General features: G+C 39.0%; 3 protein-coding genes across 23 annotated transcripts in view; 1 reads left to right on the top strand and 2 right to left on the bottom strand.

Moving 5' to 3' along the window:
- KANSL1L (KAT8 regulatory NSL complex subunit 1 like) overlaps window positions 1-1,242 on the top strand; it is a 172,214-nt gene extending 170,972 nt beyond the window's left edge. For 3 of the 4 annotated variants that reach the window (XM_030804130.1, XM_030804127.1, XM_030804128.1), the window contains exon 15: window positions 79-1,231. In XM_030804130.1, the coding sequence (XP_030659990.1) occupies window positions 79-309 (231 nt within the window). In that variant the 3' untranslated portion in view covers window positions 310-1,231. Of the gene's footprint in view, window positions 1-78 lie in introns of all 4 variants that reach the window. The other variant, XM_030804129.1, reaches the window with a different exon arrangement.
- RPE (ribulose-5-phosphate-3-epimerase) lies at window positions 995-20,682 on the bottom strand. Of its 7 annotated transcripts, XM_030804131.1 has the most exons (7): window positions 20,463-20,612; window positions 19,778-19,808; window positions 13,554-13,633; window positions 7,172-7,311; window positions 6,644-6,778; window positions 5,722-5,808; window positions 995-3,602 (listed from the first exon to the last, which is right to left on the bottom strand). In XM_030804131.1, the coding sequence occupies exons 4-7, from the start codon at window positions 7,307-7,309 to the stop codon at window positions 3,480-3,482; spliced, it is 483 nt and encodes a 160-aa protein (XP_030659991.1). In that variant the 5' UTR covers window positions 7,310-7,311; window positions 13,554-13,633; window positions 19,778-19,808; window positions 20,463-20,612; the 3' UTR covers window positions 995-3,479. The 7 variants fall into 7 exon arrangements, with proteins under 7 accessions (XP_030659991.1, XP_012356720.1, XP_003254067.1 ...); XM_012501266.2 differs by lacking the exon at window positions 13,554-13,633 and having other exon boundaries at window positions 20,463-20,682; XM_003254019.4 differs by lacking the exon at window positions 19,778-19,808 and having other exon boundaries at window positions 20,463-20,682.
- Window positions 20,683-23,979: 3,297 nt separating this feature from the next.
- UNC80 (unc-80 homolog, NALCN channel complex subunit) overlaps window positions 23,980-27,998 on the bottom strand; it is a 233,478-nt gene continuing 229,459 nt past the window's right edge. For 9 of the 12 annotated variants that reach the window (XM_030804163.1, XM_030804170.1, XM_030804171.1 and 6 more), the window contains one exon: window positions 23,980-27,937. In XM_030804163.1, coding sequence (XP_030660023.1) covers window positions 27,671-27,937 — 267 coding nt within the window. In that variant the 3' untranslated portion in view covers window positions 23,980-27,670. The remainder of the gene's footprint in view (window positions 27,938-27,998) is intronic. The other 3 variants (XM_030804168.1, XM_030804174.1, XM_030804169.1) reach the window with 2 other exon arrangements.

The raw sequence follows: 27,998 nt of genomic DNA, 5'->3' as shown, positions 1-27,998 counted from the left end.
ATAGACACGTACAGATTACTTGTTAGATGAATTAAAACAAGTTAGTTGAAACTTAACTGAAAATTTTTCCCCTTTCAGTCTTTGTGGTGGGAACGACGGGCTTTTCCACTGGAGAGTGAAGACATGGCAGCCTTATTAGGTGAAGATGAAAAAAAGGATCAGGCTGAAAGGTCAAGCACAGCTTTCCATGGTGAAATCTTTGGTACCAGTGTACCAGAGAATGGCCACCATCCAAAAAAGCAGTCAGATGGAATGGAAGAATACAAAACCTTTGGTCTAGGACTTAGTAATGTTAAAAAAAACAGGTGACAGGGAACAGGTTAAGAAAACTATGTAAATGTAGGAAAGATGGGAGGAAATAAAGCCCTGTTCTGGATCCCCCATCCCCTCCAGAATAAGAGCATGTTCTGCATGTATTAATCTTTTATGCTGTTTATGAAACAGGCAAAATAAGTCTGTTTTTCCTTCTGGAACCACAAGGGTAACCAGATTTTCATCTACAGACAAGTGGTAGTCATTTGTGTTTATCATGCAACTTACAAACACCAAGATATTAATTGCTGCAACTTGATGTCAAATCACATTACTGGGTAATTTTTAAGACTATGTACCCACACCATACATACATACATACATATATATACACATACATACAAACCTGTGTGCCAAGTGACAGCTATTTTTTTATATACATGGTAATTCATTAAAATTGCCTTAGTAATATATTAGAATATACAAATATGGGTGTATAAAATAAACATACACACACACACACCCCTATGTAGTTTTTAAAACACTGGCAATGACCCACTCCCCTTGGAAATGCATGTATGAACTACCCTGTGAAATGTAAGCTGCAGAATAGATAAAACACAGGTTTCCACTAATAAAGACATCTGAACGTCTTGAATATAGAGACAGAAGTTTTTTGTTGTTGTTGTTGTTGTTTAACATGTTTAACCAACAGTAGAAGTTATTTACAGAAATTCATATACCAGACAACACAAAACTCCTTTATTCAAAATCACTGCTATCTTTGGGACTAAACACAGGCTACTTTCTGTTTACGCCTAACAAAATAAAGCAAGCAAATTTGAGTTAAATATTGGTGCACTTTAATACTATCACATCTTTGAAAACTCAATTTGAGTTTTACCAATGTGTCTCATGAAGAGATCAATTTAAAATGAGCCACAAACAGTAAAGTCCTATCAGTATAAAATTTGAAAAACAAACAAACAAACAACAACAACAAAAAAAACATGATTGTATTTCTAGATTAGCAAGAAATTAGTTAATTCTGGCTGATTTCTATTTCTAGCTAATTTGGTCATTCTTTGCCATAGCTTACTCTATTCAAATAAACATATATTCTTGCTTGCATCCTAGATTGGAAATTAAGATTTTTCAAAGAACAAAGCTTCAATATTGGATACTGAAGAGTAAACATGAAAGAAAATTCCTTTTGAAGCTATTAAACCATTTTTTTTCTATGTGAAAGTTGAGGACAATTTATATAAATCACTTTTTGTCATGTAAAAAAGGTTACTCAAGTTGTACTACCCACATAACTGAAAATATTGGCCATTTGGCCTTATCTGTGAGATTTGACACTAAGTTTTTGTTAGAGATTGGAAATTATACTAGTCCTTTTAAGGGGTAAAAAATTCAAATTCAATACTGACAAACTTTTGCTTGTAGTTTTACTGTACATTTATTTTTAAAGAAAAAGAAAACAAAAGCCAGACAAACCCAAGTTGTCCAGGCAAATAAACTCAAATCTTTGTCACGTCTGATATTATAATATTCTATGTAAGTTTTTTAATTAAAGTTATTTCTATATGCCTTGTGTTGCTTGTTATTAAATGCGACCTATTCATGGCACAAAGCTTTCCCAAGCTGAATAAAAACAAACATTAACAAATTTTTACCTTGTAATGCAGGAAGAAACCCAAGCAAGCTCTAGTCTGTGCTTAAGTGTTAGCATTCTTATTTTTTGAACCTTATTTCTCAAAACTTATAGTAGCCTCAAGAAGTCTATTGATATTGGTCCTGATATTTCTTGCCATATTTATAACACAGCAAGAGTATTTACAGGAATGAAGTAGCTGACACATATTTTTAGACTCTGTATAATTCAGAACAGTTATAAATATTTAGTTTATGGATTGACTCTGCATCCTGTCATCTTTTCGCCTACCTGATCTTTCTTGGAATAAAATAATTTATCCTTGGGGTCAAGATCCATAGTTCCAGAATATTCTCAGCCATCTGGTTCTGCTACAGTGTAAAATTAGACTGGAAATAAGACAATGTTAAGTAAAAAGCTTCTTTTACCTAACCCACCTCCCAAGGGCTCCATTTGTAAAAGTACAGACCAGAAATTCTACCACTTCCCAGATCCTTTCCAGGGTACCACCCTATTGAGCATTAATTTCTTCATTTTTTAAATGGGGACAAAAATATCTGCTTTATTATTACCACTTACTTACTTATAGAGGTGATTTACAGATTTAATGAGAATATATCGAAGTACTTTATAACTCACAAAAATATAAACTTATATAACGCTATTTACTTTGTATTGAGCATATTCTAAATTCTGGGACTAGTATTGGAAACTACATATATAGTGTTACCTCTTAATTCTCAACAGAACCCCACGGTTGTTATGATTACATTTAATGTATAAATGATTTCAGAGAGACACAAAAAAGATTGGGTGATTTGTTAAAGGTCCAGCTAGAAAGGGGCAGTCAGAATTCAACCCAATATTACTTCCAAACAGAGGTTTTACTTTTTCCTTTCTACTCAGAGCTAACACAACAGCATTATTTTTTGTTCTTAAGAATGATGGGGAGGAATCACTGAATAACCTGCTTTGACAAAACACCCTGATAAAATCTATGCTTGTATTTTAGAACCCCTGGGTTTCACACATTGTTTTTAGAGTTTTTACACATCAAGCGTAAGGTGAAAACTGATAGATTTTAAGAACCAAGAATATGGTATGCCACCCCACCCAAACTTATAAACAAATCACAAATAACATGAAATAGAAAAAAACCATAAAGACTTCCTTTGCTTTTGGAAAATAGCTGAGAAACAACAAAATTCTTTTCAGAAGTACAGAGAAAATTTGTTTTTGTAGTGTAGCTAATATGCCCTCCTTAGACATTAAGACACTTTTCTGTTTGTAACCTTAATGCAGCCGTATTTTTACTCTTTATAAAAATCAAATCTCTCAATAAAAACAGTATCTTACTCACTAATCATTAAATTGCATCACTAAAAATGTAGCTATGCACACCAATTTCTGACCTCTTAGAATATTCTGCACAATCAGTTTTAATCACTGGAATGAATAACTGCTCAAAAAAGCAGTACGGCTTCAATTGCATTATGATTTGGTCGTCAATATTCCTGTTTTCCAGTAAAAGGGAGATTTCATGAACAGAAACACTGGGCTCCTTATGGTTTCATCGATCAAGAGAACGTTTCTGAGCAGCTTCTGAGCAAACATTTCTTAATAGGTTGATCACAGATCTGGGGTCTTCACTCCTCATAATAGCACTGCCAGACACAATCATGTTAGCTCCTGCCTGGAAGAAGTAAACAGTTAGGTTATGCCTCAAAGGAAAATGTAGAAAAACCTAAAACAGAATTCCTGGACTAGAGTGTCTACCCTTGCATCTGTCAATATTTCAATCATATGAGAGCCACTTTGAGATTAAGCAAACTTAAGCAATCTACTTCAATAAGAAAAATTTAAAATGTTCACAGATGAGGATGTGAGACTATTTTTAAATGTGTCTAAGAAATCATTGACCTTTCTGGTAAACCAACTCTTAATAATCTACATGGTATCTTTGCTACTCTTTAGATAAGGTTTAAAAACCTTTACTCCTCAAGTCCGCTAAGGTTTTTCCCAATATGCACCAATGCCTCTATAGTTACTAAAAAAAAAAACACTTTTATTCTTTGAATTATATTTATATGAATTTGTGAATGTGAAAGGACAATTATTGCTAACAATGTAAAATTATCCATAAACTATGGCAAAATTAAATTTAAGTGATTTCTCATTTTTGTGTCAAAAAATAGAATGTCTCTTTATACTTCATTGCATTTCAAAATGGTTTTGAAGTGGCTTTAAAAAAGTTTTTAAGATACATTTAAATATGGAAGCAAAGAAATTGAAAAAGAAAAGCTAAAAAATTGCGTGCAAATTTAACTCTGAGCTTCCTAAGATTTGATTCAAGGATGGAAACCCAATCTGTTTTGTGATTCATTGCTAGAACAAAGAGGGAGAAATGGGAGAACCACAGGCTGAGGAAAATTTTTCCAGACAGACAGTGTCACTTTATGTATGACAGCATTTCTAACAATATTCCTCACAGAAATTATAAAGGTGAGTTTTATAGGGTTAACACTGCAAATATTCTCTTCAGTTAACCCATTTATGCCTAGTGTTCCATTACTGGAATGCTAAGTTCGTGGGAGTTCTTCATATCCTGCTGTTTAAGGTCATCGCCAAGGTCTGATTTTTCACACAAAAAATTTGCTACCTCTGGCATAAAAGCAGGAATAGTATACTGGCAAAGCACAGTTTAGTACAAAGCAATTCCACAAGCGGTCAAAAGGATATGTGCTCACTCACCATTTGGCCAGCCCCTCCTGCATAAGTATTTACTACTGTCAAGCTTTTGATAGGTATATATCAAGCAGAAAAGTGTGGCAGTTATACAAGAACCTGGAAGTAGATACACCACACTGTGGAAGAAAAGCAGGTCATGTGAGCTTTAATCACCTGCAGTGCTACCGAAGGACTGGCATCCTCAGGAGCCTGACTATGCTGGACTAGCTATCTGAAGACAAAAAAAGTAAGAAACAGTTTTCACTTCTATACAGATACCCAAAGAGGTATCAGGCCTAGATTTTCATCAAAAATGGTTCTAGCAAGTTCTTACAAGGAACAACTAAGTAATATATAGGTTCTAAAGAATAACGTAATAATTAGGTCAATCAGATTTATTTACTTTTTCCCCCCTTGGTAAGGAGGTATCTTTTAATTCCATATTTTGGAAAAATTTCTCACCTCCAAGGCTGTGAAACTTGATCTTCCAAAGGGCTGAAATTCAACATATTCTTTTTTAAAAAAGAACTTTCTTCAGCCTTCCTGAGACAACCAGGATTTACAATTTTAACAGTTTATGTGATTTTAGAATATCCACTTATGGGCCGGATGCAGTGGCTCACATCTGTAATCCCAACACTTTGGGAGGCCGAGGCAGGCAGATCACTTGAGGTCAGGAGTTTGAGACCAGCCTAGCCAACATAGTGAAACCCTGTCTCTACTAAAAATAAAAAAAATTAGCCAGGCATGGTGGCAGGTACCTGTAATCCCAGCTACTCAGGAGGCTGAGGCAGGAGAATCGCTTGAACCTGGGAGGCAGAGATGGCAGTGAGCAGAGATCACGCCACTGCACTCCAACCTGGGCCACAAAGAGAGACTGTCTCAGAAAAAGAAAAAGAAAAAAAAAAAAAGAATATCCACTTATGGCTGTTTATTTTCCTGGTTGTACATGTGAACAAAAAATACTTTTCCAAGAAATAAAGTCAACTTAGGAACCACAGAGGGAATCGCTGGCCCATGAGACAATGTCCTGGAGACACATTTGACGGGAAACTGGTCTAGTCATAGTTGAAGAGCAATCTCACCTCTGCACACTTATGGACAGTGTCAGGACCTACTCCACCATCAACCTCTATATCCAAAGATGGGAACTGGGTCCTCAACCAGTGAACCTAGATATATACATGAAGAAATAAGTAACTCCTAAAGTGGGTATGTTGGTGGGGGTGGGGGTGGGGGACAATCAAACAGAAAAAATCCAACAGCCAATATTAGCAATTAAAACTACAATTGTCTCACACAATCACTATACCAATACAACATATTACTGGGGAACACTTGGTTTTTAATAGCAAGCTTTGTTCTATTTGGCAAACAGCAATCTGTAATGTCTTTGCAGAGACTATGTCATGGAAACAAGACAGACAAATCCTCAATAGTCAATGACAACTCCCAAGTGATCTAAAAGTTACAGAGATAATAGTTTCAAAAGGAAATTTCAAGACTGCCAGGCGTGGTGGCTGACACCTGTAATCCCAGCACTTTGGCAGACCAAAGCGGGAGGACAGCTTAAGCCCCGGAGTTCAAGACCAGCCTGGGTACGTAGTGAGACCTCCTCTCTATTAAAATGTGTAAGAATTAGCCGGGCATGGTGGTGTGCATCTGTAGTCCTAGCTACTCAGGGGACTGAGGCAGGACGATCTCTTGAGTCCAGGAGGTCGAGGCTGCAATGAACCCTAATTGCATCACTGCATTCCAGCCCAGGTGACAGAGCAAGACTTTGTCTCAAAGAAAGAGATAATTTCAAGATACAGATGTAATACTTTTCTGATTTCCAAATCAGAAATCTATTACAGCATTTATTATACTGTATTAGAATGATCTGTAAGCATACCCATCTCCTCACCTTCAGAACAGGTTATGCCTAAATATACAAGCCTTTCAATAAATGCTTACTGAATGAACACACAGTAAAAGCCTCACCCCAAAATCAAATACTTCTTTTACCTTTGGCATCATATCTTCCATGAATTTCTGCCCTCCAAACCCCGGTTCCACTGTCATAACCAAGGCCATATCTATTTGATTAGCCCATGGTGCCAAATACTCAACTGAGGTTCCTGGTTTGATGGCAAGGCCAACCTGTAACAGACACAAATATGCTATATCACATTTACAATTACTTCTGTATTATATTATTGTGGCATAGCAGGCCCAGTAGAAATATCTGTTCTTATTTTTTAAAAGTTAACAAGACTATTAAATGTAAGTATTTCCAACAAGAAGTAGCTTTCAGAAAACTTTAGTGGAATATATAAATGCTATTTGACAAAGAAGTTAAATCCTGGCATCATAGCTGAAAAACAGCTGCTTAAGTAAGGTATTCTTTACCTGCAGTGGGCCCTGACTACGCCACTGCACTTCAGCCTGGGCAAGAGCAAGACTGTCTCAAAAAAAGAGAAAATTTCCTGTTTCCCACAAATCTTCCCAACTGAGAGTGAATGTTACAAAACACTCCCATCACTGATTTCTTACCTTCATCCCATTCTCCCGAATGTCTTTAATCAAAGCCCCTGGGTTCTCAGTAGCCTCGAGATGAAAGGTGTACTGATTGGCTCCTGCTACAGCCATTGGCTTTACCCACTGTTCTGGCTTGGACACCATCATGTGCATGTCTAGAAAGAAAAGACACTTCAAAATATTACTGAAAAATACCTGGCTCATGTTATTGGAAGCCAACCTATATGTAGTTTTTGCAAGTTCTGATATGAACTCTTTGGGCATCACACAAATCATTATTTAAATAGTTCTAATTCACTATAGGTAGTTTCCTCTTATTTTGAAGACAAGGATTTATTTAAATTCATTTACAAAAACACTGTTTTCCCACAAAAAGCATACAGTGCTGTATATAAAAAGTTAACATCTAAAAATCAGGAAATCTAGGTCCAGGTCCAGGAAATGCCATTCTAAAAAACTTAAAGAATATGTCATATTATCCGGGCAGACTAGTTTCCTCTAGGAAAAATTAAGTGATCATTTTCATTTATTCTTTCAATTTATTGAGCTATTGCTGCACCATTCATTATTCTAGGTCCTAGGGTCAGAGCAAAAACATGAAACTCTCCTGTCACAGGGATTACATTCTTAATGGGAGAGTCAAACAACAAACAAAATAAGTAAGTAAAATGCACACTAGGTTGGCAGTTGATATGGCTGGTGTGCCTGGGGAAGGAGATACACCAGTCAGAGGTCAGGGAAGCATGTGGTGAGGAGAAACCCTACAGCATTCTGCAGGCCACCAGGAAAAACCACCACAGTGAAGTGACAAGATACTATCGACTGAGGAAGCTACGATAGCAATAACTCAGGTGAAAAATGATGGCAGCAATTCGGGATGGATATGTTCTTAAATAAGAGCAAAGAGCTGAGGATGGATGAGATGTGGAGGATAAGAGGATCCTCCATGGATAGATAGATGAGAGGAAAATAAAGATGACATCAAGGATTTTGGCCTTATCAACTAGAAGAACGGAACTGCCATTAATTGAGAGGCAAAAGAATGCAAGAACAAATTTAGGGGGAAGGACATGTTGACTGCAAGAAGCCTAATATTCATCCTAATTCTAAAGCTTGATTCATATAAACACATAAGGTGAAAATGGGCATGGCCTTCTTAAAGATCTTGACTTAAAACATAATAGCATTTCATAAGAAGGAGAGGGCAGCTTAAAACAAGCTAAACCAAGAAATAACACTGTGAAGAATCCTGTGTTTGATAGATGGTAATGAGGAGAGGTTTTGAGTTTTTTATTTTGCTAGAGGAAGCACATTTCTGAAACAGCCAAGCTATATTTAAGAAAAAAATTCTAACATTTCAGAACAACTATGAAATACAATAAAGCCTTAGAAAAAAAAAAGTCAGAAAAAGAAAGTATAAAGCTTGACTAATAAACTCAAGATTAACGTTTGTATTTCTAATCCAGCAAAAGTAATTGTATGAGAACTTTTTTTTTTTTTTTTTTTTTTTTTTTAATAGAGATGAGGTCTCACTGTTTCCCAGGCTGGTCTCGAACTTCTGGCCACAAGTGATCCTCTCACGTTGGCTTCCCGAAGTGCAGGGATTATAGGCATGGGCCACCACACCAAGCCTAAATTAGAACATATTTTAATAGGTAAAACCTTATTCTTAAAAAAATGTATTAAATCTGGTGTTTCTTATTCTTTGTATTATAAACAAGGAAAATTCAAGCCGGTTTAAAATACCTACTCCAGGCCGGGCACGGTGGCTCACGCCTGTAACCCCAGCACTTTGGGAGGTCAAGGCGGGTGGATCACGAGGTCACGAGATCAAGACCATCCCGGCTAACACGGTGAAACCCCGTCTCTACTAAAAATACAAAAAAATTAGCTGGGCATGGTGGCAGTCACCTGTAGTCCCAGCTACTCGAGAGGCTGAGGCAGAATAGCGTGAATCCAGGAGGCGGAGCTTGCAGTGAGCCGAGATCGTGCCACTGTACTCCAGCCTGGGTGACAGAGTGAGACTCCATCTCAAAAAAACACAAAAAACAAAAAAACACAAAAAACCTACTCTACTCATTCCTTAAGTTACCAGACTGCTAGCTATGTCATCCTTACTCAACCTCTAACATCCAGTAACCACTAGCAACCCTCAACGGAGAAGTTCTATGGTGTTCAGGAAGTCAATGGTTCAGCAAATCTGTGTATAGTTAACATTAGATCAGCAATTCTCAATCGTTCTATTATCATCTATTATAATCATAATATATTATTCATAAAATTGGTCAACAATATGCTGATTAAAAAGAATCTAAGTTCTATTAAATTCTAAGTTACATTAAAAAAACACTATATATGGCTAGGTGCAGTGGCTCAAGCCTGTAATCCTAGCACTTTGGGAGGCCAAGGCAAGTGGATTGCTTGAGCCCAGGAATTCACACTCTTAAAAATTATTAAAGACCCCAAGAAACTTCTGTTGATATGGATTATATTTATAGATATTTAATGTATGAGAAATTCAAACTAAGACAGTTTAAAGCATGTAATTTTTGGCAGGTATGGTGGCTCACACCTATAATCTTAGGAGTCTGAGGAGGGAGGATGGCTTGAGCCCAGTTTGAGACCATCCCGGGCAACGTAGTAAGACTCCTTCTCAACAACAACAGCTAGGCATGGTAGTGTGCCCCTGCAGTCCCAGCTACTGGAGGGGAGGGGTGAGGTGGGAAGACTGCTAGAGCCCAGGAAGACTGAGGCTTCAGTGAGGTATGAACGCCACCACTGCACTCTAGCCTGGGTGACAGAGCAAGACTGTCTCAAAAAAAAAAAAAAAAAAAAAAAAAAGGATAACTCTATTACCTATTAATTAAGAGTGGTATTGTTTGTTTTACATTTTTGCAAGTCTTCAGTGTCTGGCTTAACAGAAGACAGCTATATTCTCCCAACTGTTCTGTATCCAATCTGTTGTAATACAGATGTTCTATAACTTACAATGGGGTTGCATCCCAATTAACTCAGAAAATACTGTTATGTCTAACTGCATTTAATATACCTAACATACCAAACATCATAGTTTAGCTTAGCCTATCTTAAATGTGCTGAGTGGTAATTTTATAAAGGTTAGCTGCAGTGTGCACTCTGTAAACCCTATCAATGAGCTTTTCATTCTTTGTTACACTAAAACCCATTGTTTGTCTTGTATTTTGAATGGGTCTTTTAAGTACTGATTTACTGAGTTACACACATCTTACAAATAGTGACAGATTTCATTCCACAGTACCCCAAAATCACATTTGTTAAAATAACTACAGATCTCATCAGAAAAGCTTGTTAACTGTTGGGACGCTATCAAACCCAGAGTGGTAAGATACCCAAGTTTTTCAAAATTCTAATTTTGGGAACAAAAACTGACAAGTATCTTTCCTTGAAGAGACAGCCTCATTTAGTTAGTATTTTTTAAATGTCATTAAAATAGCCAGGTCTGAAAAACCATAGTTGATCTGTCAGTTGTTCTTTCAAATAAACATAGTGTTCGGAGGAAAGCAGCTAGTTCAGATCATACCTCTATGGTGCAAGTGGTTTTCCTTGAGAAAACCATTATGTTCCAGTATGCAGCAATGCAGCACAAGCGCTTTCTCTATATGCATTTCCTACTTTGCCACACAAAGTATTAAAAAGGCATGTATTCAAGGACCAAGATTTATTAATTTGTACTGCTTCATCAAGGATATTTATTACAAATGCATGATGATGAAGAATATAATAACTCCTGATACAGTCCCTGCCTTGAGTTGGTTAAAGCACCAGCAAACTATCTCATCAATGTTTTTGTACCATCAGTAGAAATAATGGCAAATAATTTCCTAGGATTATGAAAATAGTTTTGATATACTCTCATGGATGACCTGAAAGGGTCTTAAGGATTTGTGTAGGTCCTTATACAACATACTTGAGGATCACTGATTTAGACAATAACAGGAACAGACTTGTCCCATCACTGTATTTCTTAGACGTTTATTTCTACTCAATATGAAAACTGAACAGTTAAGAATGGTAGTGTTACATATACAACACAACATGTAATCTAGGTCCTAGAATACATTCATGTATCAATTATCCAACAACCAAAATCCAAGAATTAAACAAATGTTTCTTAATATAAAAAACAAAGGTAGTCGGGCTCAGTGACTTACACCTACAATCACAATACTTTGGGAAGCCAAGACAGGAGGATGGCTTGAGCCCAAGCGTTCAAGGCAATACAGGGAGATCCCATCTCTACAAAAAGTAAAAAAAAAAAAAAAAAAATAGCTGGGTGTGGTGGCACACACCTGTAGTCTTAGCTATAGCTGTGGCGGGAGGATCGCTTGAGCCCAGGAGTTCAAGGATGCAGTGAGCCATGATTGTACCACTGTACTCCTGCCTGGGTAATAGACGGAGTCTGTCTCTTTAAGCAACAACAACAACAACAACAACAAAAAGCGAAAACCCAAAAAACAAGGGTCACAAAACCCAAACATTAAAGTGAATGGAGTTCATTTATCTTTTAGACCAAATTCTAGAAAGATTAATTAGCAAGTTTATTAACAAATTAAAAACAAGAAGAAAAAGCGATTGTGTGTGGTGGCAGCAACACAGGATTGCTAAAAAAGGAAAGGCACTGACAGGAAGGGATATAGACAATAGTATGGTGTGACAATGGGAGCCCAAATAAAAGGGAGCGAAGAGGAAAAGAAAAGCAAGCATTAAAAAAATTCACACAAGCAAGACAGAAGCGAGGATTCTGGCCATTGATTGTACAGTGGGAGAAAACAATGCTATTTATTTCATCCACCTCTCATGGTCATGAGAACAACCATAATTCATAGGAAAAGTCATGGTATCTGCTATATAAGCTAATCGTGGCTGAAAAAAAAGTTTAGATAATCAGAGGACTATATCTCATTATATGGAAATTTCAAAATGGTGAACATATTGGTGGAACATTGTTTCCTCATGCGACATAAATGAGGTAATAATGTACATTTTCTTTGGTGAACTCAAAGTAGATGGATCCTACACAGAGGCTGGAGACTATATCCAACAGAATTTTCTGTGATATTGGAAATGTCCCATAGCTGCACTGTATATGTGACTGCTGAAGACTTGCAATGTGAATAATGTGAATAAGAAACTGAATTTTTAAGTTTATGTTATTTAATTAAAAAAAATTTTTTTTTTTGACACGGAGTCTCACACTGTCACTCAGGCTGGAGTGCAGTGGAATGATCTCAGCTCACTACAGTCTCCACCTCCCAGGTTCAAGTGATTCTCATGTCTCAGCCTCCTGAGTAGCTGGGATTATAGGCGTGTGCCACCATGCCCGATTAATTTTTGAATTTTTAGTAGACACGGGGTTTCACCATGTTGGCCATTCTGGTAATGAACTTAAGTTTATTTAATAGCTACATGTGGCTTATGACTACCATAGTGAACAGCACAGAGTCCTTCATAAAACTGGTCAACAATATGCCGATTAAAAAGAATCTAAGTTCTACTAAATTGTAAGTTACATTAAATTAACTATTTATGGCCAGGCTGGTGGCTCAAGCCTATAATCCTAGCACTTTGGGAGGCCAAGGCAGGTGGATTGCTTGAGCCCAGGAGTTTCAGACTAGCCTGGGCAACATGGCAAAACTCAGTCTCTATTTAAAAAAAAAGAAAAAAATAAATAACACTATTTATAAAAATGTGTAAAATTTCTTATGTTTAACAGATCTGGCAGGTGAGACATTGCTAACTTAATATAAATCACTTGTAGGCCACTAAGTAATCGTAACAATCTTAATTTACATTGTACTATGACATTGGAGTGAATATTTAGGCACCACTTGTAGAAAGCTCCAATTGGCACAAAATAAATGGCTTCTGGACCATAAATCAACTGATTCATAAATTCACTTAACAATTACACTGAGCCCTGATCATGTCTATGCTTAGCTTTAGGAAAACCACAGTAAACAAACTGGATTCAATCCCTGCCCTCAGAGAGTTTATAGTCTAATAAAAGTAATCGCAGATCAAAGGAAGTTCTCAGAGGAAAATCAACAGGTGATAAGATAATTGCATAAAGGTTAATTTGGGAGAGGGCGCTCAAAAAGGCCTCTCTGAGGAAATGACAAATGACTTGAGGCCCAAAGATGAGGCAGCCAGCCAAGCTACTATCTTTCCATGCAGATTAGCCAAGGCCCAGAGGCAGAAGAAGTTTGGCTTGTTACTGGAGTCAGGCCAATGAAGACCCAGGATAGGGAAGTTGGGGAAAGGGTGCCAGATGAACTTGGAAGTTAAAAAAAAATCAACCATCCAGTTTTCCTTTACTTGAGCAACACATCCAGCTTCAGATGGCGTAACACCCACTTACCAAAGAAAGGGTCCTGGCCTAGCTGCTTTCGAAGGCTTTCTACCACAGGGTGACCAAAGGTGATGTTGGGAACAAAATGCCTACAAGACAAACAAAATCTACTCTGAAAACGTTTTCAATTCAATTTCTGTATCTCTCTCAATATGAATTCTGACACAGGTTGAGGGGATTGTCTGCAATGTTTTTCAATTTAATACTTAATCATCAGTATTAAATAATACTAAAAATACTGGGTCATTTTGGTTTTACTAGGCAATGTCTCCTTGACATTTCAACAAATCATGTCACATATATTTTCATAATGATTTGACTCTATAATTCACGACCCATGACAAGTAGAAATGGAGAGATGATAAAATCAGAAACCCTCAGGCTTTATGACTTGCCCAAGTCACACACTAGTTAGTAAGTTCTGGACTCTAATATTGATCTCCTGAATCCTAGTCTATCTCAGGAGGCCTGTGGCTACTTCTAATCACTTCTATCACAGGGCACTAAATGACAGTTTCTTTAAACTTTCTTAAAGATGACTAATAGAGAAACGTGATGTGTTTATTAGTAATGACCACCTTTCACTGACGGTTTACTACATGCCAACCATTGTAATTTACTTCATTTCATCTTCACGACAGCCTTATAAAGTAGATGCTATTATTATCCCCTTTGAAGAGCACAAGATAAATAAAATCCTTAAGTAACTCAGTTAATAATTTGTGGAAGTGGATTCAAATTAAGTCTAGCAGCCGGGCACAGCGGCTCACGCCTGTAACCCCAATACTTTGGGAGGCTGAGGTGGGCAGATCACTTGAGGTCAGGAGTTCAAGACCAGCCTGGCCAACATAGTGAAACCCTGTCTCTACTAAAAATACAAAAATTAGCTGGGAGTGGTGGCATGTACCTGTAATCCCAGCTACTCGGCAGGCTGAGGCAGGAGAATCGTATGAATCTGGGAGGTAGAGGGTGCAGTGAGCCAAGATTATGCCACTGTATTCCAGCCTGGGCGACAAAGCGAGACTTATCTCAAAAACAAAAACAAATCAAGTCTACCAGACCCACGGTACTTATCCTTCACCCTACTCCAGTTAATCTTTTTGTTCTATCACTAGTTCACTTAAATCTTTAACAAAACTGGGGCCAGGCGTGGTAGCTCACACCTGCAATCCCAGCACTACGGGAGAATGAGGTGGGTGGATCACAAGGGCAGGTGTTCAAGACCAGCCTGGCCAACATGGTGAAACTCCGTCTCTACTAATAATACAAAAATTAGCTGGGTGTGGTGACGTGCATCTGTAATTCCAGATAGGAGGCTGAGGCAGGAAAATCGTTTGTACCCAGGAGGTGGAGATTGCAGTGAGCCGAGATCATGCCACTGCACTCCAGCCTGGGCAACAGAGCAAGACTCCATCTCAAAAAAAAAAAAAAAAATTCTCCTATATGCAAGTACCATCTAGGTGCTTCAGAATACTGTTTTGTAAAGGAAACACGCTACCGTTCCTGTGACAGAGACTGACAGCTAAGAATGACTCACCAGAATTCACAACCCTACCGCTATCGTATAGTTGTCAGTGGGATGTCAACTCAGTCAAACCTTTTCATTCCCAGTTCCCTTTACATTCAAGTGGCCCATGTGACTTTACATCCCAGTTCCCGGTTCCCTTTACATCCAAGTGGCTCATGTGACTAACTCTCACCACTGGACTGTGAGTGCAAGTAATGTGTGTCACTGCAGAGTTCAGAAGGTTAAGGAGAATTCCTTTCCTATTGCCACTTTACCCTTCTGCCAACAAAGCCCTTACAGAATGGAAGAGCCACAGAATGGGAGAACACTCACACTGAACTCTTACATGAATGAGAAACTAGAATGCTAAGCTACTGAAATCTGGGCTTTGTTAAAGCAGCAGGTATTATCCTATATGAGGATTACAAGAAAAGCTATACAATAACAGGCAGGTAACATGTGACTATAGATAAAACATACATAAAATAAGAGCAAGTATTAGAGAACATTAAGAAAGAAGTTCATGAGATTTACAAAATAGGATTTATAAAGATGGGAAAAGAAACAAGGCTGAAAATGAAGCAAAAGCAGAAATAAGCAAGTTACAGTCAAAGACGTGGAGAGTGGTAGTGACCAACTTCGGCTAGTTTAGAAAAAAATGGGAAGTTGGTAGTATCACATTAAAGGTGTCAAATGCCAAGCTCAATGTCTGGACTTTTGTCCTGCTGTAAATATGAAGTAAGATCTTAAAGCGAGAAATATTAATAAATAAGATAGGATGGGAAATAAATTACAAGAGGGTAGGTAATTGCAATTGCCACTTGGTAAGTGGCAAGGAACACTAAGAATGACAACACAGGCAAAACTGATCGGATCTGTTAAATGATTAGGTGTGTGGAAGGGGAGTTAAAATACAAACTACGTTTAAGGTCTCACAGTTAGATGACAGGTAGAATGAGTGCTAATAAAAACCAAACTTATATGTGGGCCACACACAGTTCTAAAGACTTTCTATATATTAAATCATTAAAACCTCACAACAACCCTATGAGGTAGGTACTTTTATTAACTGTATTTTACAGATGAGGAACAGAGGCCCAAGGTCACACAACCAGTAAGCGCTGGAGGCAGGAATTAAACATAGGCACTATGGCTACAAAGTCCAGACTCTTAACTACTATGCTCATCTGTCCCTATAATGACAACTAACAAAACAAACAGGGAAAAAGTCGAGTGGAGAAGAGATTCAAGAGAGAGAGGTAAGGATTCAGGACGCATCTGAGAGGGACACGTAAGGTGGATGGGTACAGACACTTTCACTCAATAACACCTTGGTCTTTGGAGGTTTAATTTTTATCACTAAAAAGGTGATTCTAACATTTGCCTGAGCAATGATTGTCAGGGCTGTGGATAAGATGCATGTGTTTACTAAAAACTTGAAATAAGGGTCACAGAAGCAGGCAGTAAGGCCTGTTGAATGTTTTACAATTCTGGAATTAAAGATTTGAATTTCACATACTGTTCTTTTAATTTGCTGTGTAGTCTGGGAAATAGTTTCATTGTCTTAACAGTAGGTTTCATTTATTATGAAAATAAAAGTATAATAACCACCTCCTGAGTAAATACGAGAACCAAAAAAAATACACTTTTACTTTTTTAGGAAAACCTAAACAAAACGTATAAAAATACCAAACCCAAAGTTATGTGACTTAATTTGTGCTTTTGAAAATCAATTCAATGCACTAGGTTCACGAAATATATTGGAAGAACAAAAATGCATCAGCAGTCTCAAAAAAAACCCAAAGGCTACGCTAAGCCATAACAAAAAACAGCTACAATCCTAAGCACGAAGTCAGGGTGTCCCAAATTTGCCAAACAGTAACCATGAGAGCAGTTCTAATGTATTTACAGTCTCTACCTCAGCCTACTGACTCCAAAGAGGACCGGGAAGCTGAATTTTGAACAAATGCCAGAGGGAGTTAACAGACCAGCTTGGAAAACACTTAATTATTTCACTTTAACAGAGAGAAACTTCATTAAAAAGTCTGCTTCATCATTATCTTATTCTGCCTCTTTTTCCTTTAAGTTATTTTCTAGAGTTAGTTAAGTCTGAAAGAAATAAAATACAATAAAAAGGTATCCCTTTCTCCCAGAGACTTACTGGAATTACACTATAATTTTTTGTAATACAAGGATACAATTTTCTCTCTCATGTTCCATCATCACCCTAAGCTTTACTTACATAATTCTAACACAACCTACTGCAGACAGATCAAGCCATTTACCCTATCTCCTAACAAGGCAAAGATGGTAAGAGGAGGATTAGAGTCGCTATAAAAGGGACAGGACTGTAACTAGAACACAATCTTCCTGTGAATCAGGAATCACAGACTCAAATGCTGCTGAGAGTTAGATAACATCAAAGAGCGAAACAGAGCAGATAGGGAAAGGGGCCAAATGAAGTACACCCCGCATGACTAAAGGTGAGGCTGCCCCTCTCAGCTCCAGCGCATGTCACCTGGTAAGACTGAGGGCCCGGTGCTAGCAAGTCTTTGAACTGGCTTTTTTTTTTTTTTTGTCCCAAAAGTCAGAAATGCAGTATTAATGTGAAATCGTCTCAGTTTTAAATCCTGGTAGCTAATTTAGAAATTAATTCTTTGCTCTGTTCCCATGGTTAGGATGAACACATTCTAAGTCACTGTGCTGTCATGATGCATTTATGTGTTTTCTAGGGTTTTTTTTCCCCAGAGAATCCACTTGTCCTTTGTTTCACATATCCAATCATGCTAGTGCTCCACCTTCCACAGTATTCCCCAAACTGGTTTCTGACTTTCTAAATGAAGAAATTCAGTTGTAATCAGGGGAGAAATTGGAGGTCTTAGAGGGGAGGAGACTAGAAAACCACAAGCACATCCAAAGTGTAATGTTGGATGAGATTTTTTAAAGGGGCCAGGAAAAAAAAAAAACATGAAGGCAGTCCTGGGAGGGAAGGGACATTGTGGCTGGCCACATTTCGAAAAGGAGTCCACAGCCCACTTTCATAGCCCCAGCCTAGTAGACACCACAGCACATCACGTAGCGGCACTGGCACCAGCTCTGCCAGCCTCTGCTGAATCTGGTGAGACATCAGGGAAAAGCTGAATCTCCCTACACTGGTTTCCTCCTTTGCAAAAGGGGAATAGAAACAGCTCTTAACTCAGAAAGTAGAGAAGATTAAAAGGGAAATAATTTTAAAATTGTGTATGCAGAATTCAGTTTTTCCAAACCAAAGTATCTCCTGGCAAAGGGGAAGAGGAATCAATAAAAAACAAATACTTTATCTTTCTAATTTTGTTCCCAAAACTCTGATCCATGGTAAATACTTTATCTTATTAAGCTCAGTCTGCCATAGAGCTGCAAGGGGACAAAAGTGACTTCTGAGAGACTTCTCTTATTATGATTAAGCCATTCATTCATTCAGCCAACAATAACTAACCTCCTTATGGTGCTTTTCCAGCAAAGAATATATAGGTGAGCAAAAAGAAGATAAACTTGGCTTTCAGGAAGCTTATAGGGTAGCAGGAGAGACATGAAATAAGTTAACAAAAATAAGTATACAGTTAACAAAAATAAATACACAAATTATTAGTTGCTTTTTTGAGGCCAAAGAATGTCTTAGTCATTCCCTGTAAGCCTAGGAACCACAGAAAGCATTTCATTTGAGACAACACAAGCTGTTGCATTGCTTCCAACCCTGGCTCCACCATTTCCTAGTTATGAGACCACTGGCAGATGACTTAACCTCTCTGTGCCCAATTCCTCGCTGTCAAATGCTGGTGGTAATAACAACACTAATTTCAAACGGTTGTTTGAGTTAATTCACAAAAAAACGCCAGAACAGAAACAGTCAAGTGCTCATAAACATTGCTACTATGGTTATCATTAATAATCCTGACTGGTGAACTGAAACAATTACTTTCCCCAACCATTAACTTACTCAAACATAGTTTAATTAAAACCAAATTGCTCAAACAGACTCACAAATATACATATAGCTGTTCCATCCTGTGACCCTCTAGGTATTTTCTTAGGCACAAAAATGTAGCTACTTATCTTTGAGGTAGACACTCAGGGTATTATTACCTGTGACAGTTTAGGGCTTTCAAACAAAGATGTGAAAAATAAAGGATATTAGTATAATTACATATAATGGCCAATTAAAAGCCAACCTTTGTGAGAGGTAATATTTACTAAACTTTTTACACATTTGGCCTATTATTTTTAGTACTCTATGGTCAAAGTTTTGTCCTAAGGTAACTGGGTAAAATGCAAAAGAGAAACAATACATTTAACCACATAGAGCAATGGAAGATAAAATTCTTCAAAGTAAGATTAACATTAAAAAGAAAAGGAAATCATCACCTTTTGAAAATAACACCAATTTGCAAATTGAATGAGGGAACACAGGGTTTTTACCTATTTAAAAAAAAATTATTTTTCCATCCCCACTCAAGATAATGGTATTTATGATTTTTATAGTCAGTTAACAGTGGGGCTCAGATAACTACTTGGCAAACCCAGGAAGAGCCAAGTTGCAAGTCTGTCACAATCTTCTGTAACCTTGAGGGAGTCTCAACCCCTACTTTCTCTGGGGTTGTTTCCTCATTCTATAACCAACTTCAGAAACTAATATCCTGATTCCAAACAATATTATGTGCTGTAACTACAGTGCTTAAAAATTACTTACAAAAAACTGACCTCCCTGAAGAGCAGAGTGCCTGAAGAGAAAATAGACAGGAAAATCAGAATTTTAATAATGATGTAACTAACAATTACAGAGAACTTAATATACGCTAGGCACTGTAAACTTCACATGTACTCGCTCATTTCATCTTCCAAGATGCCTAAGCTGTAGGTTCTATTATTAGTTCCATTTTTCAAATTATGAAACTGAAGCTCAATGAGGTTAGTGGCTTGTCCAAGGTAACCCAGCAAGTGGCAGAACTCGGGAACCTCACTGCAGGTGCCAACTTAAATCGTTAGAGAAGTCTGTCTCCCCAGCTTTGCCACTAACTAGCTATATGAGCTTGGGCAAGTCATGTTTCTCCCCTTGGGCCTCAGTTTCTCTAGCCGAAAGTGAAGAAACGTCCTAAAGATTTAGGTCGCTTCCGGGTCCTAAGTGATGGTAGACCACAGGTTACGTGGGGGGAGGGGAGTAACTGAGGTTTGGGACCCGGCCGCAACCCAGGATGCCGCGTCGGTTCTGCTCCTGCTAGAACCTCCAGGACTCCTACCCCACACCCCTTTTAGCATCGCGTTCAGAGTGAGGCGCTCGGTGGTACAGGGACGCGGTACATCCAACAAGCACTCAATAAAAGTGCGCTGATCCGCCCCGCCGCGCGGCAAGCCCGACCGGAGCCCGGAGGAGTTACCCGTCCATTACATCCAGGTGCAGATAATCGGCCCCAGAGTCTAGCATCCGGAGGCACTCGGCCCCTAAATTGGCCAAGTCGCTGTTGAGGATGGACGGGCCAATCTTGCAGCCCGACGCCATACCGCTGGCTCCCAAGAGCAAGTTACCCCACGAGTCGCCGGCAAGACTAGAGCGTCACCCCGATTGGGCGCGCCGTTTTGGCCCCGCCCCTTCGCCGTACAGGCTTCCGGATTCTACCGGAAGCAGCGACCCCGCGGTAATGAAGTCCCGCCTCCTCCTGGGGTGGGGCGCTGTCAGCCGTCCGCCTGGGGCGGGGCGGGGCACGCGGGCCACGTCCTCCTCATTTTGACCTTCTTTGTTGTGCTGTTTTGATCTTAAAGTCCTCGCAGTACTCAAGGCATTTCTTAACCTTTTTTCAGTTTGCTTCCCCTGCAGTTCCCTCTCCTCGGCTCTTAACTTCACATCACTTTTTGTTTCTCCACACTTTGCATATACGTTTCTTTCCTCTCCAGCGCCTATGCTGGCCCTTTAAAACAACAATTAAAAACCTTTCTCCCTCGTATTTCTCCTAGAGCTCTTTTGAGCTGGAGGAACCCTGGCTCTGCCAGATACTAGCTGGGTGACCTGGCAAGTCACTTCTTACTTCGGTTTTCTCATCTGTAAAGACAGTGCCCAGCTTAGGGTTGTATTAAATGAGTGAAGCCATGTAATGCGTCCAGCAGGATGCCTGGTGCTCGGTACAAGATGGTAGTTATATTACCCTCTTTTTCTGCCTCTGCACTTTCTCTGTCTTATCTTTTTTGTTTTTTCCTCTGTTGAGGCTCAGAAAATGATAACCCAAAGTGAAGGCCTCAGACGCAACAGTGTTTCTCTGACTTCCTGCCGTGCTCTCTTCTCAGTCTCATTCCAGGAGGCAGGTTGTAGAAACTAGAGCCCGTTTTCCCTAAGAAGAGTCATTGAAACCAGAACCCCCTTTCCCTGAAGCCAGACGTAAAACCCAAAAGCATTACCCTTTCCTCCACCTTTCTGTGTAAAAACTGGCCACAAATTATTTGACCCACCTCAACGTAGGTTATAAAACTCCTCTTCTAGAGAAGCTTCTATCCCATATCCAGGAGGAGGGAATGCTGCACAGAGAGGCCAGGAATCTAAACTAGACTGGCCAAGGCCAGGTCAGTCTGTTAGCATTAGATTGCCTATTTTGTCCAATCATATTTCTACATGACTGTCTATAGTTTGTTGAAGCTAAGTATAAAAATGGGTAATCACCCCTGTACCTTTGGGTCTTCATTCTGAAGGCTCCTGTGTCAGGTAAAACTATAATCAAGTAAGTTTTTATGCCTTTTCTCCTGTTAATCTTCTTTTTGTCAGTGATTTTCAGCTAACCTTTGGATGGTGAAGGGAAAGTTTTCCCTTGACCCCCACACCTCTCCAATGCTCATTCACAAATTGTGATAGATTTGTGTGCTGTTCACACACAGTTCAGAAATGGATAAAAGTATCCTGATGCTAAATGTGCATAGGGTCAGGAAAAGAGACAGAGGTAAAACCACATGGCGGGGAAAAATGGACTTAGCAAGAGCAATCCTTAAGGGGTCAGAATAGAACACTTTGTACTCTGTATAAAAGATGGAAATGGTAACTTGGACTGAGGGGTGACAGCGTGCTGGCAGCCCTCGCAGCCCTCGCTCGCTCTTGGCGCCTCCTTGGCCTTGGCACCCACTCTGGCCGCGCTTGAGGAGCCCTTCAGCCCGCTGCTGCACTGTGGGAGCCCCTGTCTGGGCTGGCCAAGGCCAGAGCCGGCTCCCTCAGCTTGTGGGGAGGTGTGGAGGGAGAGGTGCGGGCGGGAACCAGGGCTGTGTGCGGGCTTGTGGGCCAGCGCGAGTTCCAGGTAGGCGTGGGCTCTGCGGGCCCCGCACTTGGGCCGGGAGGCCCGCTGGCCCCGGGCAGTGAGGGGCTTAGCACCTAGGCCAGCAGCTGTTGCGCTGGACTTCTTGCCAGGCCTTAGCTGCCTCCCCACGGGGCAGGGCTTGGGACCTGCAGCCCACCATGCCTGAGCCTCCCCTCCATGCCATGGGCTCCTGCGCAGCCAGCCTCCCTGATGAGTGCCGCCCCCTGCTCCATGGCACCCAGTCCCATCGACCACCCAAGGGCTGAGGAGTGCAGGTGCATGGCAGGGGACTGGCAGGAAGCTCCACCTGTGGCCCCAGTATGGGATCCACTGGGTGAAGCCAGCTGGGCTCTTGAGTCTGGTGGGGACTTGGAGAATCTTTATGTCTAGCTAAGGGATTGTAAATACACCAATCAGCACTCTGTATCTAGCTCAAGGTTTGTAAACACACCAATCAGCACCCTGTGTCTAGCTCAGGGTTTGTGAATGCACTAATTGGCACTCTGTAGCTAGTTAATCTGGTGGGGACTTGGAGAATCTTTATGTCTAGCTAAGGGATTGTGAATGCACCAATTGGCACTCTGTATCTAGCTCAAGGTTTGTAAATGCACCAATCAGCACTCTGTGTCTAGCTCAGGGTTTGTAAATACACCAATGGACACTCTGTATCTAGCTAATCTAGTAGGAGAACTTTTGTGTCTAGCTCAGGGATTGTAAACGCACCAATCAGCACCCTGTCAAAACGGGCCAATCAGCTCTCTGTAAAACAGACCAATCGGCTCTCTGTAAAATGGACCAATCAGCAGGATGTGGGTGGGGCCAGATAAGAGAAGAAAAGCAGGCTGCCTGAGCCAGCAGTGGCAACCCGCTTGGGTCCCCTTCCAAGCTGTGGTAGCTTTGTTCTTTTGCTCTTTGCACTAAATCTTGCTACTGCTCACTCCTTGGGTCCACACTGCCTTTATGAGCTGTAACACTCACCATGAAGGTTTGCAGCTTCACTCCTGAAGCCAGCGAGACCATGAACCCACCAGGAGGAATGAACAACTCCAGACGCACGGCCTTAAGAGCTGTAACACGCACCGTGAAGGTCTGCAGCTTCACTCCTGAAGCCAGCGAGGCCACGAACCCACCAGAAGGAAGAAACTCCAAACACATCCAAACATCAGAAGGAACAAACTCTGGATACACCACCTTTAAGAACTGTAACACTCACCGCAAGGGTCCGTGGCTTCATTCTTGAAGTCGGTGAGACCAAGAACCCACCAATTCCTGACACAGGACCACGTGTTTCTGGCCACATTGTGAGGACAACCAGTCTCTAACAATCCCACTGGGAAATCTACCAGTTATTCCAGTAGGTCAAAGCCTGGGCAGAGAAGTTTATTTTTATTTTTTTTAAAGGTAGATTTGGAAAGCATGAGTAGAGTATAGCTCAGTTTGTGGGAAGGGGTGACGGGGAGTGTACTGGAGGTGTCTAATTGGATGGTGACCTCAGGCCAGACTGGGGAGGTTGAGGATGGACAGCAAGGCATTAACAAAGGCACACCCCAGGAATCCAAAATGAACATCTGCCTGAATGAGTCAACCTATTACCTACATTAAGAAATGAAACTTAGGCATCTTAAATGTTTTTAGATTTATTTTATTATATGTGCATACCTAAACACAGAAGTCTTAATATCTTTCATAAATATCTTTCATAAACATTTCAGTATTTATTCATATGTATTTTTTCCATGTTCTTTGGTCATTCAGTACTCATAATAGACTTCATAGTTATCTGAGGGAAGTCGGCTGTGTAGTCATTTTTTTGTTTTAACCTATAAAATGGCTAATAAAGGATTTTCATCCTGTGGTCACAGTGACTATTCAAAGATTTATGGAGGTAAATTGATCTGTAATCCTAAATGATCATAAAATAATATCAGGAAATTTGTCTTAAGCTTTTCCAAATACATTCTGCCCTCAACTTGTTTTTATTCTCCTGAGTGTCAAATCAAAATTTGTTTCTGAAATGCTGCAGTTGAGACCCACTAAAGTAAAAAGAAGTGGGATTTTTTACTCCCTGCCAAGACAAGGCCATGGAATTGGAAGTGTGAGGTCACAGGGCAACAGCATGACTTGGTGTGATAGCAGCAAATTCTGGAGACTGTGTTCTATTAAAGTATCCTTTATAACTTGAGGAAGGATATTTAATTCATGTTTCAGACTGTAATTCTATTCATTTATGACCCTTTCTTCCCTAAAGGCCCCTCCACACACATCCTATTCTCATCTCAGATACTCTCAGAGCTGGGCAGCAGAGTGGAGAAAGTTCTTCGTTGACTAAAGGAATATAATGCTAAAGAAGAGAGGAGCTAGTACCTTGTTTAAGGTACTCTTGGAGGCTTGAAACAGCAAACCAGTTACTCCCAGCCTGTGCATCAGGCCCTAACCAGATCACTAGTACCACAGATTTTTCCACCAGCACTGCCATGCCCATTTATGCCTTTTGATTTTGACACTGTAGTTCTCAGTGCCTTGTCTTAATATACTCAATAACTCAGTTTCTTTTTCAGAAAAATACCATAGCTCATCTAATAGAATTCCAGAAAGCAGCAAATACTGAAAAATGAAAGTAAAATGTTCTGCTATAGGAGATCCTATATCCAGAATTTAAGCTGTTTTAGTTGGATCTGAGTCATACTATCATGGATAACACATGGTTTATTCCAAGGTCTCTCAAAAGCTAATTTCAGAAGAAGCAACCTCTTTATTGAGTCTAATTTTTTCTACATGGGAAGTGGGTACCTTTTTTGTTTTTCCTCTGAATAAGATAAATATCATTAAGTATCATGGCTTAAGAAATGATCTACTATTACAAACACTGCATTTATCATATGTAGTAATTAGCTTTTAGTCATGTACTTAATAATATTTTGAACATTTATCTTGAACTTTTTTCTAGTCTTCCCCAACTTTTTTTTAATAGTTATTCCTTTCAAACTCCAGGTAACAGTATTCCTGAGAATACATCTTGTGACAGTTTTATGCACATACATATAGATACTTTAGCCATTACACATAAACATTGAACACATTACATTCAACACATTTAAGGGCACCTTAAATGGAACAGATGCACACATCTGCAAAATTTCAGTAGTCCCAGTATGAAAACATTCCTACTCTATAAGGCCCTGTTTCTCAGAGTAGAGGCTTTTTTGCAAGATACAACATTGCTTAGCTTATAGAAAGTTTCTAATAGACTTCACACACAAGAGTGAAGGAGTCAGGCTAAAAGGCAGACAGACCAGCATAATCATGTTCAGAACAGCCCAATACTTTTTAAATACATATAAAGGTATTTATGATTCTTGTTGGATATTTAACAATCTTCTTTGACTTCTTTGCTATTTAAATATTTCATACAATTATACATAGATAATTTGAAGAAACTGGAACAAAGCACACACATATATAGAGACGCACAATAGCCCAGACACTTGTAATTACCAAACATAAGGCCTCTAATGCTAATTTAGCAGCATAATTTTTAACAGGTGAAATATATCAGCTTGGAATCATAAAACCACTTAACATTTATATTCCTGCACTTGAGAATTATTTCAGCATTAACTGTAAATAACATGAAAATATTGTAAAACATGAAAGAGGTCATTTACTGCCTCAATTTTCTGAATTGTTAGATTTGAAATTTTTAGTTTTGTTCTTTTATCTTTAACTCATGGATATCTTTCATTCTCTTAGTGAATAGGACCATAACCCCAAATTATATTTGAAATTATAAACCACAGTATAAAGTATGCCTATTTAATAAGCAATTCTAACAAAAAATAATTTTCCTTTATGATTAAGGTGGGTTTAGTAGGTATCCTCTTTATATACGTATACATTTCACAGCCAACACACTCAAAGTTTAAGCATACAGAATGTGTTTTAAATTCATTGCAGGGTAATCAAAGTCTATATTTAACTTCATCTTGAGGACTACAACACATACACACACACACGCACACACACATACACCACCGTACCAATGTAAGTATGTATATGAGTTTGTATATGCTTAGTTGTTAGGTAACAGTTTTCTAATGTAAACTGTTAAAATTTTGAAATTCAATTGTGAACCACATGATGCACAGCCCTACTATAGGATCAGTAACACACTAGATGTTGGCCTCACAAGCCTTCTAAGTGTTACACTTTTCTTGAAGTAACTGAACTTCAAGTTAAAGGCCTATTTGTAAAATATATAAACTGGAGGTGTCTATGAAGAAATTGCTTACTTTATACGTTTTTCCTTATAAACTTAGATGTTCCAAGTATCATAAGAATATTGTTTCTATTAGGAAAATGTTATTTTATTAAACCGATTCTAACAACACTAACCTTAATATCTGAAAATATGCCCTCCAGGGCAGGCACAGGATACTATAAGGAAAAGTATTACTAATCACATTTTCCCATATCTTCTAATCTTGGTATTGATGTAGTCAGGGCCAGGAATAGGAATACCATCTCTTTTAAGTGATTATATTTACATTTAGTTTTTATAATTGTATAGGCTGTTTAGGTTCTTAATTCAGAATTATTTCTGATGATTTCTAGAATATTCTCTAATATTCTAATGTGACAGATTATGAAATGGGATGATCTTATGCCATCTGCATTTTGATTTACAACATGCAATGAAAATGATAGTTGAAAAATAAGTATCTAAAAGTGACAGCTCTCTATATAGTATTTTTTTCTTCTTCTAAATGGCTGTATTGTTAATCAAAACAAAAATGGCTGCAGGCATATTTGTTATTTAGTCTCCCCAAAGTAATATTTTTCCTATTAATTATTTTTTAATGTAAATTGCTACTTGTATAGCCAACCTGAATTGATATTTTTTAAACTATAAAAATAAATATTTGCATGAGATGTATGTGAGTAATCTCAAAAAATTGCATTCTATTTTTAGATCATATCATTTGTTAATATTTCTATGAAAGCAGCACTGAATAGTATATATTTTTAACTGCTGAAGGCTTCTTGAATCATAAACAATGTGCAGTGAAATGGCTCTTTCCCCTTATTCCTCCCTGGTTTTATGATTTTCACACAACTAAATCCTTTTAGCCATTGACCTTTAAGATGTTTATGAAACATCATGTGTATCGGCAGCAAAACCTATTCAGATTTGTGCCACCCATTAGAAGTAAAGTGCTATTTTGTAATTAATCTTTTTCAAGCAAAAGTATTGAACTTGTAGTAGAGAGATCACTTTCATGTCTTCTCCATACCTGCAGAGCTTACAAGATACAGAATTAAACATGAGACTCATCTAATACTGCATCCGTTTTCCCCAGCTCAGTGGGAGTAAAGGTGAACTGGCTAGATAGTAGCGGGTTCTCCATGCCATTTTCCTCACTGATGTGAAGGACAGTGTCTCCATGCTGTAGGAGGCTGGATGTCTCGAGGCCTGTGAAGTCATCAGGGTCAGAGAGTTGGGTAGAGAGTGGACTGTGTGCAGTAGCACCTTGTGCTTCTGTGTCCTCCTTCTTTTCTCCTTCTTCAGTGGGGAAGTTCTCACTCTGTGATCAAAAGGATCATAACATTATGGAAAGATAGAATGGGTACCAGAGAAGAACATCA

This window comes from Nomascus leucogenys, chromosome 22a, assembly GCF_006542625.1.
Source record: "Nomascus leucogenys isolate Asia chromosome 22a, Asia_NLE_v1, whole genome shotgun sequence".
Classification (NCBI taxonomy): domain Eukaryota; kingdom Metazoa; phylum Chordata; class Mammalia; order Primates; family Hylobatidae; genus Nomascus; species Nomascus leucogenys.
This window is presented reverse-complemented; position numbering and strand designations above follow the sequence as displayed.